This window comes from Hypanus sabinus, chromosome 7 (genome assembly GCF_030144855.1).
Source record: "Hypanus sabinus isolate sHypSab1 chromosome 7, sHypSab1.hap1, whole genome shotgun sequence".
Taxonomy (NCBI): domain Eukaryota; kingdom Metazoa; phylum Chordata; class Chondrichthyes; order Myliobatiformes; family Dasyatidae; genus Hypanus; species Hypanus sabinus.
The window spans coordinates 92,338,360-92,353,020 of NC_082712.1; the positions used below are offsets into that span (position 1 = coordinate 92,338,360).

Sequence of the window (14,661 nt, forward strand, 5' to 3'; positions counted from 1 at the left end):
GACCAATAACCGTCGTCTGGATAATCACTAGCACTGGTACCCTAAATCTCCAGTTGCCCTCAACGTTGGCAAGGGTAAGTGCTTCAAATACCGGTTGTAAAACGACCTGTATAGCAACTTGACCTGTGCCCCAATGTCGAGGAGGGCTTTAGCGTAGCTACCATCTATCCGTAATGACACCCGAGTGCGTGATCCCTCTAAGTCTTCAGGAATAGGGTCTGTTCCTTTCAGGAGTTCCTTGGTACTTTGCTGGGAACTTGCTCCCAGAGACCCCAAGCAGTTCCCCCACTGGGCCTCCTCTAAGTTTCCTGACACCTCTCTGATCACCTGAACAACTGAGGGAGGAGCTGATCCCCTTGACTGAACTCCCTGGCACCGCAAACAATTTATCTAACCCGTCCTAGCCAGAGAAGATACCCTGAAAACTTTCCACCGATCTCCTGCCACAGATATGGTAAGCCCTCCAGCTATGGCATTTGACTTCCAGTTAAACCAAACTCATTTTCCCCTGCTTTCAGATAACTGGCAGCTGTCACTTCGAGGTAATTGGATCTGACAGTTCTGACAACGTCACCAGCCTGCCTACTCAAACTTCCTACTAATCCCTGTCGCTTTCCCACAGCCAAACACTGTCACTCACCCAACAACTGAGAGGTCCGCTCCGCCCATGCCTCTGCCCCTTTAGGGCTGGACATTATTTCAACAACCAGGCAGAGTCTACCATAGCTGGAACATTCTGACCTGTCTTTCCTCTCTCTTCTAACAGTATGGACAGCCTATGGTCCCACCACCATGTCGTCAGCGCTAGTCTGAACTCGAACAACGACCCTCGGGGTACCAACAGCCATCCCACCCAACACGCATGCAGTGATAACTAGCAATCCCACAGAGGCACATCAGCTTTCCGTCCCTGCAGCATGCATAATTTAAAGAGGACGATCACACAGCTTCCACAGAATTCAATCCCAGATGAGCCCCCACAATGTAGCCCCCCGCTAAGCCTCAGGCTCGCTCAGCATGCTGCTGTCTAGGGGGAGCAGCCTTTAGCCCCGCCAAACTGAGTAATCAGCTTGCGTAGATGCTGTGTGATATCCCCACCTCGCAAAATAACAGACAGTACACCATATGCCATATGCCATTAAATGATTACACTTTATAGATCTTACTGGAACTATGTACTTAATAGAGATATACTATAAAAGGAAAAGTAAAAAGCGCCAAACTTATCAAAGTCCAACTACTTTGTGCACAACCATTGGAGCTCAGTAAATGAAGTCTTCTTGCCACCATTCGATCCCCTTAGACCTCCTCGACCCGCCACCTCGGACCAACAACGGTGGTCGACCAGACACTCCACACGAATCTGTCCTCGTCCTCGTCTCCTCTCCTCGCCGAAGACCCTGGGCCTTGGACTCCCGCCCAGAGTCTGTTCCATCGCCCATCTTACAGTATCGTGTCTCCTCTCCCTCACCTCATCGTGCCTTTTCCCCAAAGCCCACGAAACAATAGCTTACAGACCCACAAGAAAGAATAACATCTATCCCAATTGGTTAACAAATGAATACAATTCTCGTTATCAGTAATTTTAACCCAAACAAGCGGCGAGAGAAAAGCACTTTCTCTGCAGTTAACATAACAAAGAAGCATTTTTAATTTTAACATAACAAAAAAGCCATTTTATTAGCCTTAACATTAACATAAAAGAACAAACCCTTACAAGTCTCCCAAGAGAATGATCTTGTCGTTGTTGGGAACAGAGGAAAGGACTTTGTCAAGTTGGGCGTAGAACTTCATCTTTACTTCATCTTCACATTCCAGAGTTGGAGCATAGACGCTGATGATGGTGGTGTGTCGGTTCTTGACGAGCTGGATTCTCAGAGTCATGAGACGTCCATTGATTCCCAGTGGTTGCTCTGTCAGCTTCTGAAGTAGGCTGTTTCAGATGGCAAAACCTACTCCATGGATCCTCGGTTGTTCAGGATCAAGTCCTTTCCAGAAAAGGTGTATTGACCTTGCTCTTCCTTTAGTTGCCCTTCTCCAGCTCTGCGGATCTCACTCAGAGTAACAATGTCAAAGTTGAATTTTTGGAGTTCCCGGGCAACAAAGGCAGTCCTCCGCTCTGGTCGGTCTGAGTTTGGGTTATCCATCAGAGTTCATATATTCCAAGTTCCAAATTTCATAGCTTCACTTCTCGATGTTTTTCGACTGCATGATGGTGATCCCTTTGGATGCGGCTTTCCAGACAGGATGGGGTGAACCAGACTATTTTTAGGGCACCTTTTCTAGCCCCTTCCCATTTCAGGGTGAGCAGAGTGGATCCTGAATAGAGCTGCTCAGATGTGACTACTGCTGCTGAACAACTTTCCTGCTTCTGTCCAAAAGTTGAGCGACTGAATAAAGTATTCATCACTTTTGTGTAGGTTCTTGACTAGGAGCTTCAAGCCATCAAATTGCATTCTCCCGTTGCCCTCTCCCAATCGCCAAAAGACTTGAAGTGGCCCACAGAGTGAAGACGCCTGTGCATGTATTTGTTTAACTTGATGTTGCACTCCAAGAAGCACACGATACTTAACAAAGCAACGAACTGATTGTAGTGGGATGGAAACCACGATGATTGGAGCTGATGGATTTGTTGCAGCCTTCATCCGCTTTCACAGCTGTTGTGTTTGAAGTAACTTCATCCACCTGTTCCACCGTTGAGGTTGTGGTTGGATTGTTCTTTGTCAGGGACCTCAGCCTTGATCTTACCACCATGGGTGACCCTACCAGGAACATAGCTCCAGACGGCAACGCTCTTGGGATCTCAAGACCACACAAGCTTCTCCACCGCGACAAGGTGACAATCCATGGAGAAGATTGACCTGATCATCTGGATACTGGAGAGGCAGGCAAGGTGTTGAGCTCTCTGTTTTCCCTGTTGTGTCTTTTAAGACATTCTCCACCCACCTGGAGTCAGTATACTCTGATGGAGTTGCTGATAGTACTGCCCTGAGTCATTGCTGTCCTCCAGAGTCAGCCTGGAATAGGACTCAAACCCATTATTTTTGTCCCAAAGGACAGTGGTGTCTCCTTAAAGTTCTCGTGAATGTCTGCGGGTGGCATAAACACAGGGAAGCACCCAGTGAGGAAAATGGCTAACAGTTGACCCAGTCATCCATGTAAGCTACTTTTCCCATGGGCTACCTGAGGAGTGGCCTTGGTGGAAGACCCAAGGGAACCTCTAATATACAAAACCTTTGAGGTCCATGTTGAAATCATAGAACTGTTTAGCATAGTAGCAAGCCCTCTGGCCCACCTTGTCCATACTGACTGTGAAGTCCATTGTTGGGTTAATTTGTAGAATTGTTATTTTCCTTGTATTTTAACTTTCCTATATTTTCTTATATTTTTATTTCATCACCAATATACATGTAATTGCTCAGTGAATTTTCCAGTCATTATGGTACAGTGTTTTCTGTATTTTTAACATAGACGTGGAAGAGTGCAGCACAGGAACAGGCTCACAATGAACTAGCTGAAAAGCAAATCAAACACACCCAAACAATAATCCTTCCTACCTACACCATGTCTATATCCCTCTGTCGTCCTCACATCCATGTGGCTATCCAAACATCTCCTAAAAGCTGCTAATGTATTTTCCTCTGCCACCATACCAGGCAACGCATTCCAGGCATCCACCACTCTCTGAGTAAAAGGCATCCCCTTTGAGTCTATCCCTTCTCATCTTCAATGGATGCCCTCTGATATTATACATTTCAACCCTGGGAAACAGATATTGTTCATCCACTCTTCTTTGAATCTCATAATCTTATAAACCTCTTTCAGATCTGCCCTCAGCCTGGCTAGGCACTTCCTTTTCTAGAAACTTCTTAGTTTTCAGTAGCAGGTGTCACACCATCAGGATCTGGTTATTTGGTAGGTTAATTGTTGTAACTGGAATTTGTGTTATCTCTAGTCTGAGTATGAGATGACCTTGGCTGCTTTTTCCTTCATCTTTTCCTTGATCTCTCTGCTCCTTTAGCTTTGTTTTCCATTCTTGTAACATTTAATAAAATTGCTAAGCAATAACTTTTATGCCTGCTTGACTTCCAAATAGCCTTTGGATGGCAAAAGCATCAGGGTCCAGCAGCGCACATACTAATCCTAGTTGTCTAAATTATGACTGTATCCCTCCACACTTTTCCTATCCAAATGCCTTTTAAGCATTGCAATTGTTTCTGTCTTTTTAACAATATATCTTCTTTCTATATCTTCCTTTGGCAGCTTATTTCAGACATTCTCTGTGTGAAAACTTACACTTCTGATCCCATTTCACCTTTATCTTCTATTCCCTGCACTTGGAAAAAGAACTCTTTGACTATCTTTGTCCCTCAAAATTTTATGAACCTCCATAAGGTTATGTTCGGTGTTGAGGTACAGTGGGAAACTCCTTTGTAATTTACCTCTCAATCCAATCTTTGGTTCGGCTAGTTTATAGTCAGTGACCTTGACCCACCTGTTTTGCCACTGCAGTGCCAAACCGTTTCAGGAGATGTCAGTGTCCCCGCCGGGACCCATGCTGGAATTGGACGAAGCTACTCTCTTTCCCCGGTATTCCCGGATGCAGCTTACGACAGGGCCAGTGGCTGCGTCTTCCCTCTATGAGTATCAGATCCTGAAGGACACCCTTGACAAAGAGCGCACAAGGAGAAAGGTAAGGAATGATGCCCCCTTGTACCCAAAAAGCCTGATTTCTAATTCACAGCACTTTTCACTTCAACAGCTCATCCAATCTGGCGAAACAACCCAAAACAAGTTAGGATACTCTCCCCTGTGCCTCTATGGAAGTTCGACAAAGCAGACACAAATGACATCAAACATCGACCATTTGGATGAAGGAACCAAGTGTGGTGTATCTAAGTTTGCTGATGATACTAAATTGAGTGGAAAAACAAACTGGAGAGAGTTTGCAGAGAGATATAGATAGCTTAAGTGAGTGATCAGGGGTTTGGCAGATGGAGATCATCCACTTTTAAGGAAATATGAAAGGTCAGATTATTATTTATAGAAACATAGAAAACCTACAGCACAATACAAGCCCTTTGGCCCACAATGTTCTACCGAACATGTACTTACTTTAGAAATTACCTAGGGTTACCCATAGCCCTCTATTTTTCTAAGCTCCACATACCTATCCAGGAGTCACTGAAAAGACCCTATTGTATCTGCCTCTACCACCGTTGCCGGCAGCCCATTTCATGCATTCACCACTCTCTGCATAAAAAACTTACCCTTGACATCTCCACTGTATCTATTCCAAGCACACTAAAACTGTGCCCTCTTGTGTTAGCCATTTACCCCTGCGGAAAAAGCCTCTGACTATCCATACGATCGTTGCCTCTCATCATCTTATACATCTCTATCAGGTCACCTTTCATCCTCCGTTCACTCAACCTATTCTCGTAAGGCATGCTCCCCAATCCAGGCAACATTCCTGTAAATCTCCTCTGCACCCTTTCTATGTTTTCCACATTCTTCCTGTAGTGAGGCAACCAGAACTGAGCACAGTACTCCAAATGGGGTCTGACCAGGATCCTACATTGCTGTAATATTACCTCCTGGCTCCTAAACTCAATCCCACAGTTGATGAAGGCCAATACACTGTGTGCCTTCTTAAGCACACAGTCAACCTGCGCAGCATCTTTGAGTGTGCTATGGACTCGGACCCCAAGATCACTCTGATCCTCCACACTACCAAGTTTTACCATTTATACTATATTCTGCCATCATATTTGACCTACCAAAATGAACCACCTCACACTTATCTGGGTTGAACTCCATCTGACACTTCTCAGTCCACTTTTGCATCCTATCGATGTTCTGCTGTAACCTCTGATGTCCCTCCACACTATCCACAACACCTCCAACCTTTGTGTCATAGTAAATTTACTAACTCATCCCTCCACTTCTTCATCCAGGTTATTTATAAAAATCACAAAGAGAAAGGGTTCCAGATCAGATCCCCAAGGCACTGTGCAGAGGAACTTGGGGAGTGCGCAAAAGATTTGCTTGTAGGTACAACAAAATATCAGCAGGCAAATGGGATGTTGGCTTTCATTGCTGGAGGAATTTAATTTAAGACCGGGGAGGTTATGATGCAATTGTATTAATGAGGCCGTATCTGGAGTATTGTGTGCAGTTCTGGTCTCCTTCCTGAAGAGAGACATACTGGCTTTGGAGGCATTGTACAGAAGGTTCACAAGGTTGATTCCAGATATGAGGAGGCTAACTATGAAGAACAATTGGAGCTATACTCACTGGAGTTCATGAGAGAGGGTATCTTATAGAAACATGTAAAATTATGAAAGGGATAAATAAGATGGGGACAGGAAAGTTGGTTTCACTGGTAGGTGAGACTAGCTAGGGAACATAGCCTCAAGATTCAGTGGAATAGATTTAGAACAGATGAGGAGTAACTGCTTTCTCCAGAGAGTAGTGAATCTGTGGAATTCTCTACCCTGGGAAGCAGTAGAGGGTACTTCATTACATATAGTTTAGATACAATTAGATTGATTTTTTTGCATAGCAGGGGAATTAAGGGTGAGGGGGAAAAGGCAGGTAGATGGAGCTGAGTCCACAGCCAGATCAGATATGGAATGGCAGAGCAGTTTTGATCTGCCAGATGGCCGACTCCTGCTCCTGTTTCTAATGTTCTTAAGACTACAGTTGCTGAAATCTGGAGTAAAAAAAGAATGAACTACTGGAAGAACCATGTTGTGTTTATTTAATTGTTTACTTTGTAGACTTACAAGTTTAGTGTAATTTATGTCTATTTAAATTTATGTGCACTTGGGTTTGTCTTGCAACATACTGCACTGTTGTGGCTACAAAAAGCTACTTTTCGTTGCATTTATACCTGTGACAACAATAAATTCCTTCCCCAAACCTCTCTTTCCTCCTCTGAGACTCTGCTTAAAGCCTGGACTCCTGATATCTCCATGCCCATTGATGAACGTTTGATGATGAACTGCTGGAGGAACTCAGTAGGTTAGGCAGCATCTGTGGAGGGAAATGGATTGTTGACATTTTGGGTTGAGACCCTTCATCCAGGCCACTCCTTGTGAAAACTTATCCTTCAAATCCCCTTTGAACAACTTCTCTCTCCTTTAAACCTCTGCTCTCTGCTGATGGACTGCCTTGCTCTGGAAGAAGATTCCACCTACCCTATCTGTGCTTTGTATTCTAAGGACAATTGGTTCTTACTGTTCACTTCTGCCAGGTCCCTCAGTTTCTGCAACAAGTCCAGATGAAGGGTCTCAACCTGAAATCTGACTGTCTGTTTCCCTCCACAGATACTGCCTGACCCGCTGAGTTCCTCCTGCATTATTGAACTAGAGTTCAGTGTGTATGGGGATATCAGGAGACCAGCCTTCATGCAGAGTCTCAAATGAGGAAAGAGAGGTTTGGGGAAGGGATTCCCAACACTTGGGACCCAGTATGCTAAAGTCCCAACAGCCAATGGTGGCAATAAAATATCACAGTTGGTGAGCTATCTGCTGAACTTCGTCACTTCTGTTCCTGGGTGGTAGTTGTTTTTTTTTAAGGGGTCAGCAAGCAAGATTGTCTGGACCTTTCTAAAGCCTTGGATGCAAAGTGTAGGTTCCTGTGCCAGGAGACCTTTTGTGGGGCTTTAGGGTGTTCACTCAGATTTCTGATCAGCTATGGGTACGGTATTGTTGATCAGAAGATCTTCTTCCATCTAAGGTTATGGGGCCCACCATGACTTTGCACTTGATCATCAGCAAGTTGGGTTGCAAACTGACAAGGGCTGGAGAGAGAGGAATTAGTTCATGATGTGATGTCACTCATGGTGACTCTCATTTGCATCAGAAATGGCTGGTGCCTTGAGTTGGGGTTGGGCAACAATGTGGAAATGTGTTTTAAGGAAGGGCTTGTCCAAGGGCTTGAATTTTTGTGAAATTCAAAGGTCAGTCTGGTGATCAGGGCAGAGGGTTTGCATTTAGAGGAAGTAATGTAGAACCTGTATCAGGACTTGCGGCAAAAATTGTGAGGCCAAGAAAGCTCACGGACACTACTTCCTCAGGCATGTCTCTGTTGACCCTCACCAATTTTTATTGATGCACCATACCATAGAGAGCATTCTTTCTGGATGCCTAATGACTTGGTGTGGCAGCTGTTAGGCACATGATTACAAGAAACTGTAGAGAGTTATGAACATGGCTCAGCACATCACAGAAACCAGTCTCCTCTCCATAACTCTGACTACAATTCTCGCTGCCTTAGTAAAGCAGCCAATATAATCAAAGACCCCACCCACCCTGATATTCTGTCTCCTCTCTCCCATTGGGCAGAATATACAAAAATCTGAAAGCACAAACCACCAGGCTCCAGGACAGCATCACACACAAAATGCTGGTGGAACACAGCAGGCCAGGCAGCATCTATAGGGAGAAGCACTGTTGAAGTTTTGGGCCGAGACCCTTCGTCAGGACTAACTGAAAGGAAAGATAGTAAGAGATTTGAAGGTAGGAGGGGGAGAGGAAAATGCGAAATGATAGGAGAGGGGGTGGGGTGAGGCTGAGAGCCAGAAAGGTGATTGGCAAAAGGGAAACAGTACTGGAGAAGGGAGGGGATCATGGGACAGGAGGCCTAGGGAGAAAGAAAGAGGGAGGGGAGCACCAGAGGGAAATGGAGAACAGACAGTGATGGGCAGAGAGGGAGGAAAAAAAAAAGGAGGGGAAAAAAAAAATATATCAGGGAAGGGGTAAGAAGGGGAGGAGGGGCATTAACGGAAGTTAGAGAAGTCAATGTTCATGCCATTAGGTTAGAGGCTACCCAGCTGGTATATAAGGTGTTGTTCCTCCAACCTGAGTGTAGCTTCATCTTGACAGTAGAGGAGGCCATGGATAGACATATCAGAGTGGGAATGGGATGTGGAATTAAAATGTGTCTATTACATTTATAGGCATTGTCTATCCCTTTCTTGAACACACCTCCTGGATGACAGGATGGACTCTATTATCTACCTCATTATGATTGTGTACTTCATCTGCACTGCATTCTTTCAGTAGCTTTTGCACTTTATTCTACGTTGTTTTAGCTCACTCTAGCTCAATGCACTATGTAACAATTTGATATGTATGAACAGTGTGCAAGACAAGCTCTTCACCCTATCTCAATAATAAACCAATTCCAATGCCAAACTGGAGTCTTTCTACCACGAAGGATCATAATATAAGAGTAGGGACACCTGGTTTCCATAACTTTGGCTACAGTGTGAGTCGTGAACAATGCTTGTCACCATGTTACAAGGATGAGCTGATGTAGGTGGGCGCAGAGGAAACGTGAGCAATTACCAGGGCTGGAACGTAATAATTGCGTGAAGAAGCTGTCTAAGTCCAGGTTAGTTTTCCTTGCAAAGAGATTGATGGGAGATTTATTTGAGATGTATAAAACAGAATGTCTTGGCTGGAGCAGAAAGCTAGGATTCTTCTTTTCTTTCTTTTTAAATCTTTTTATTAATTTTTAAGCAAACATAAATGAAACATGAATATAGAGAGTTTGAGAGCACATAGTTAATAGTTTAAGTAAACATGCAAATATATGATAATCGACATATAATAACCTCCCAAACTCATAGTATTTATGAACAAAAGAAATTTTAAAAAACCCCCAAAAAAAACACTAACCAAGATGGGCCATTGCATAATGTCAAATATATACAGTAGTGCCAATAACTCCGAACCTCCATCCAAATAATTAAGGATAATAAAAGTGAGGTTTAGGAAAAGACAATTTAACTCGTATGAAAATGTTGAATAAATGGTCTCCAAGTTTCTTCAAATTTAACTGAAGGATCAAAGACAACACTTCTAATTTTTTCTAAGCTCAAACAAGAGATAGTTTGAGAAAACCACTGAAATATAGTTGGAGGATTAATTTCTTTCCAATTCAATAAAATAGATCTTCTAGCCATTAATGTAACAAATGCAATCATTCGTCGAGATGAGGGGGATAAACGACTATTATCCGCCATTGGTAAACCGAAAATTGCAATAATAGGATGCGGTTGGAAATTGATATTCAGAACTATTGAAATAATACTGAAAATATCTTTCCAAATATCTTGCAAACAAGGACAAGACCAAAACATATGGGTCAATGAAGCAACATCAGAATGACATCTGTCACAGGTTGGATTAACATAAGAATAAAATCGAGCAAGTTTATCCTTAGACATATGAGCTCTATGTACAACCTTAAATTGTATTAGGGCATGTTTAGCACAAATAGAAGACGAATTGACTAATAGTAAAATTTTCTCCCATTGCTTAGTGGGTATAAGACGATGAAGTTTTTTTCCCATTCCTTCTTAATTTTTTCTGATACTTCTGTCTGTATTTTCATGATCATATTATAAATGACAGCTACTAAACCCTTCTGACAAGGATTCAGAGCTAAAATTCTTTCCGTAATGTCCGATGGACATAATTTCGGAAAAGACTAACTCATTATTCAAAAAATTTCTAACTTGCAAATAACTAAAAAAATGAGTTTTAGGTAAATTATATTTATTAGATAGCTGTTCAAAGGACATAAAGCTATCATCTAAAAACAGATCACGAAAACATGTTATACCTTTTGTTTTCCATAAAACAAAAGCTTGATCCATAAAAGAGAGCTGAAAAACAAAGTTAGATATTATAGGGCTTGATAAAATGAACTTAATCAAACCAAAAAATTTACGAAATTGAAACCAAGGATTCTTCTTACATGGCAAAGATATTCCCAGTGCATGAGAGACTAAAACTAGACAGGCTCTGGTTTATGGTTAGAGTGGATTTGAAGGGGAAGATTTACCACACAGAGGGTGAACAAGCTGTAAGAGGAGGTAGTAGACAGATACAATTGTGTTTCAAAGGTCAAACACGAGGAAATCTGCAGATGCTGGAAATTCAAACAACACACACAAAATGCCGGTGGAACACAGCAGGCCAGGCAGCATCTATAAGGAGAAGCACTGTCGACGTTTCGGGCCGAGGCCCTTCATCAGGACCTCTAAAAGGTGTTTGGACACGTACTTGGATAGGAAAGGAGTATGGTGATATGGGCTAATGCAGGCAAATGTGATGTGTTGATAGGCATCATAGTTGAAAGAACCCAGCTCTGCTGTACATTTCAACGTGGAGAGCATTCTAACTGGCTGCAACACATTCTGGTGGTGTGGGGTGGGGGCTACTGCACAGGATGAAAATAAGCTACTGAGAGTCTTAAACTTAGTCAGCTCCTGCATGGGCCTTTGTAGAATCCAGGACATCGTCAAGGAATGATCTTTCAATAAGAGGCATTCATCATTAAAGCCCCCCATCACCCAGGTCATGCCTTGTTCTCATTGCTACCATCAGGAAGGAGGTACAGAAGCCTGAAGACACACATTCAGTGATTCAGGGACAGCTTCTTCCCCTCTGCCATCAGATTTCTGAATGGACATTGAACCCATGAACACCACCTCACTACTTTTTATTTCTATTTTTGCACTACTTACTTAACTACCGGTATTTTATTTATACATATTTCATGTAATTCTCATTTTCCCTATAATTATGTATTACGTTGTACTGCAGCTGCAAAAGACAACAAATTTCATGACATATGCCAGTGACATTAAATCTGACTCTTTTAAGTAGAGGTTTATATTTAAGGTAAGACTTTTCCCCCAGGGCAGAAATGGCTAATTACAAGGGAGCATAAGTTTGAGGTGATTGGAAGAGAGCATAAGGGGGAATGTCAGCAGGAAGTTCTTTACATAGAGAGTTGGTGGGTGTGATCCAGGGGTGGTGGTACAGCCAGATACATTAGGGGCATTTAAGAAACTTAGATAGGCACATGGATTATGGAAAAATGGAGGGCTATGTAAGAAGGAAGGTTTAGATTGGGCTGAAGGGCCTGAACTGTGCTGTATTGTTCTAAGTAATTGGTAGACAAATTAGAAGAGGGGGAAGGAAGGTTTTTCCACCCAAGCAGAGTTGGAAGTCAGGAGCTTACTTTCCAGTAGAGAGGTGAATGCAATATTTAAAAAATCTGTGGATAAGGAAGAGCCATAATCTTCAAGGCTACATATGTAGTTTTCACCTGAACAGCTGTTTTATTGGATGCCATGGATGCAGCTGGCAGAAAGATCCATGTTTGTGTTGGTCCAGCTTTCTGCTTGCTCGGACTTGCCTTTTCCCCCACCGCCGGCAACTCCTGCTCTGACCTTGCTGGTAAATGTGAACCCCCCCTCCCCCCGGTCACATGGTTCTCTCACCCGCAGACCGGCTGTATTTAGAAAGCCAATCTGTCCGCTAATCTTCTTTACAGATCTCCAGGCTCCTCCTCTCGGTGTTTGCTGTCTGTCCAAGATCAGCTTGTGGGTCACGTTCCCTCAGATGACTGGAAGGCTTAGGTTGAGCTTGTGAGGAGTCACAGGGAGCTTGCTGTACAGCCCATCTTCTGACTTTTCTGTGTATCCATTCCTAGCTCTGAACTCTATTTAAAAATTCATCTTTGATGACATTTAATCTTTTTTGTTCCACACAAAACTGAGCACAAATCCCTATGCACATTGATAGGCAAATGGCCATTGCCCAACCATACAAAAGCCCCATGCAGCTGCTGATGAATTTGTTCTGTTTAACCTGGCTTGTTTTGTCAGTCCAAAAGTGATGGCTGACCTTTTACTGACCTCTCATGTCTGAATAACAAATCCAACCTTTGAGCATTGTCACAAGAAAGCAACATCCATCATCAAGGATTCCCACCATCCAGACCATGCTCTCTTCTTGCTTCTACAATCAGGCAGGAGGTACACAAGCATTAGGTTCCACACAGCCAGGGAACTATCAAAGCTGACTGGTGGGTAGTGACGTCAAAACTGGACTTTGAGGCTAGGGGTCCTAGGTTCAAATCCAGCCGACTTCTTGCATGATTTCCATCCGTGCTGGGTTGAGCATCGAGCTAGCAGCTCAGCCTCGGAAAAAACAGACAAAATGTTAAAGCAACAGCAAGATTGCCACCTGACATGCCTCGAAGTGCTGAGAGGAATACCAACATGCAGGCGTCTGAATTAGTTGTCTTTAGTGCACTGTGTTGTTAGACAGCCTTTGTTATGTATAGTTGGTCATGAATTCTTTTGTATTTCTTTATTTTCCTATAAATGACTGCATGAAACATGAACCTCATGGAAGTATATGGTAACGTAGATAATTTGATAATATTTTTGATTTTGACAGAGTAGGCTGGAATCTAATCAAGGAGTTTAGATATTTATATTTAAAATAACAGGTACTGAAGGATGTTAGGAACTTGAATCTAAAGAAGAGGGTTCATGGGGGGGGGAATAGGATTCATATAAATAAATAAATTGGACAGCAAGACACTACAGAGGATAGTAAAAACATATGTTAACGATCACCAGGGTCACCCCCCCCCCCCCGACTTTTGACTTTTACTGGGGGCATTATATAGCTGTTGGTGAAGAGGATGAATTTCAGGAGGTGTACTACATACAGTGGTGCTAGAAGGTTTTTCTCTTTCTGCATAAATATGACCTAAAATGTGATCAGATCTTCACGTAAAAGTAGATAGAGAACCCAATTAAATAAATAAATAACACCAAACACAGTATACTTGTTAATTTATTTATTGAGAAAAATGATTGAATGTTACATATATTTGTTGGAATAAGTATGTGAACCTTTGCTTCTAGTAACTGGTGTGACCCCTTGTACAGCAATAACTTCAACCAAACATTTCTGCTTAGTGTTAATCAGTCCTGCACATTGGCTTGGAGGAATTTTAACCCATTCCTCCTCACAAAACTGCTTCAGCTCTGTGATGTTGGCAGGCTTCCTTACATGAACTGCTTGCTTCAGGTCCTTCCACAACACTTCTATAGAATTAAGGTCAGGATTTTGATCCAGCCATTCTAAAACAAATTTTCTTCATTTTAAACCTTCAGTTTTTGATTTATTGTCTTTCAGATCATGGTCCTGCTGCATTATACAACTTCTATTAAGCTTCAGGTGATGGACTGCTACCCTGACATTCTCCTGTAAAATGTCTTGACATAATTTTGAATTCATTGCTTCCTCAACAATTGCAAGCTGTCCAGGCCCTGAGGCGGCAAAGTAGCCCCAAACAATGATGTTCCTTCCACCGTGCTTCACATTTGGGATGAGGTTTTAGTGTTGGTGCACAGTGAGTGCCCTGTTCCCTCTAAACATAACAGTGTGCATTTCTGCCAAAAAATTCAACTTTTGTCTCATCTGTCCTCGGAATATTGTCCCAGAAGCATTGTAGAACATCCAGGTGGTGAACTCTGTTCAGTGTTTTTCTTATAGTGGACACATGAACAGAGGCTTTAGTAAGTTTTAGAGATTTCTGCTGGTGTTCTGCTGTTACCCTTGGGTTCCTTTGCACCTCCTTCAGCATTGCACGTTGTGCTGTTAGTGTGATCTTTGCAGCATACCCACTCCCAAGGGGAGTAGCAACAGTACAGAGTTTCCTCCATCTGTAGACAATTTCTCTTGCTGTGGACTGGTGAACGCTCAGGTCTTTAGAAATGCTTTTGTAGCCTTTTCCAGTTTCATGCATTTCTACAATTCTTCTAAGGTCCTCTGA

General features: G+C 42.8%; 1 protein-coding gene across 9 annotated transcripts in view; it reads left to right on the forward strand.

Annotated features, from left to right (window-relative positions):
* The window catches only part of cntrob (centrobin, centrosomal BRCA2 interacting protein), an 87,436-nt gene that overhangs the window by 25,590 nt on the left and 47,185 nt on the right, over positions 1 to 14,661 (forward strand). For 8 of the 9 annotated variants that reach the window (XR_009513213.1, XM_059975187.1, XM_059975184.1 and 5 more), the window contains one exon: positions 4,513 to 4,693. Coding sequence is in view for 8 of the 9 variants with exons in the window: in XM_059975187.1 (XP_059831170.1) it covers positions 4,513 to 4,693 (181 nt within the window). In the remaining variant the exon portion in view is untranslated. Of the gene's footprint in view, positions 1 to 2,507; positions 2,894 to 4,512; positions 4,694 to 14,661 lie in introns of those variants that run through there. The other variant, XM_059975189.1, reaches the window with a different exon arrangement.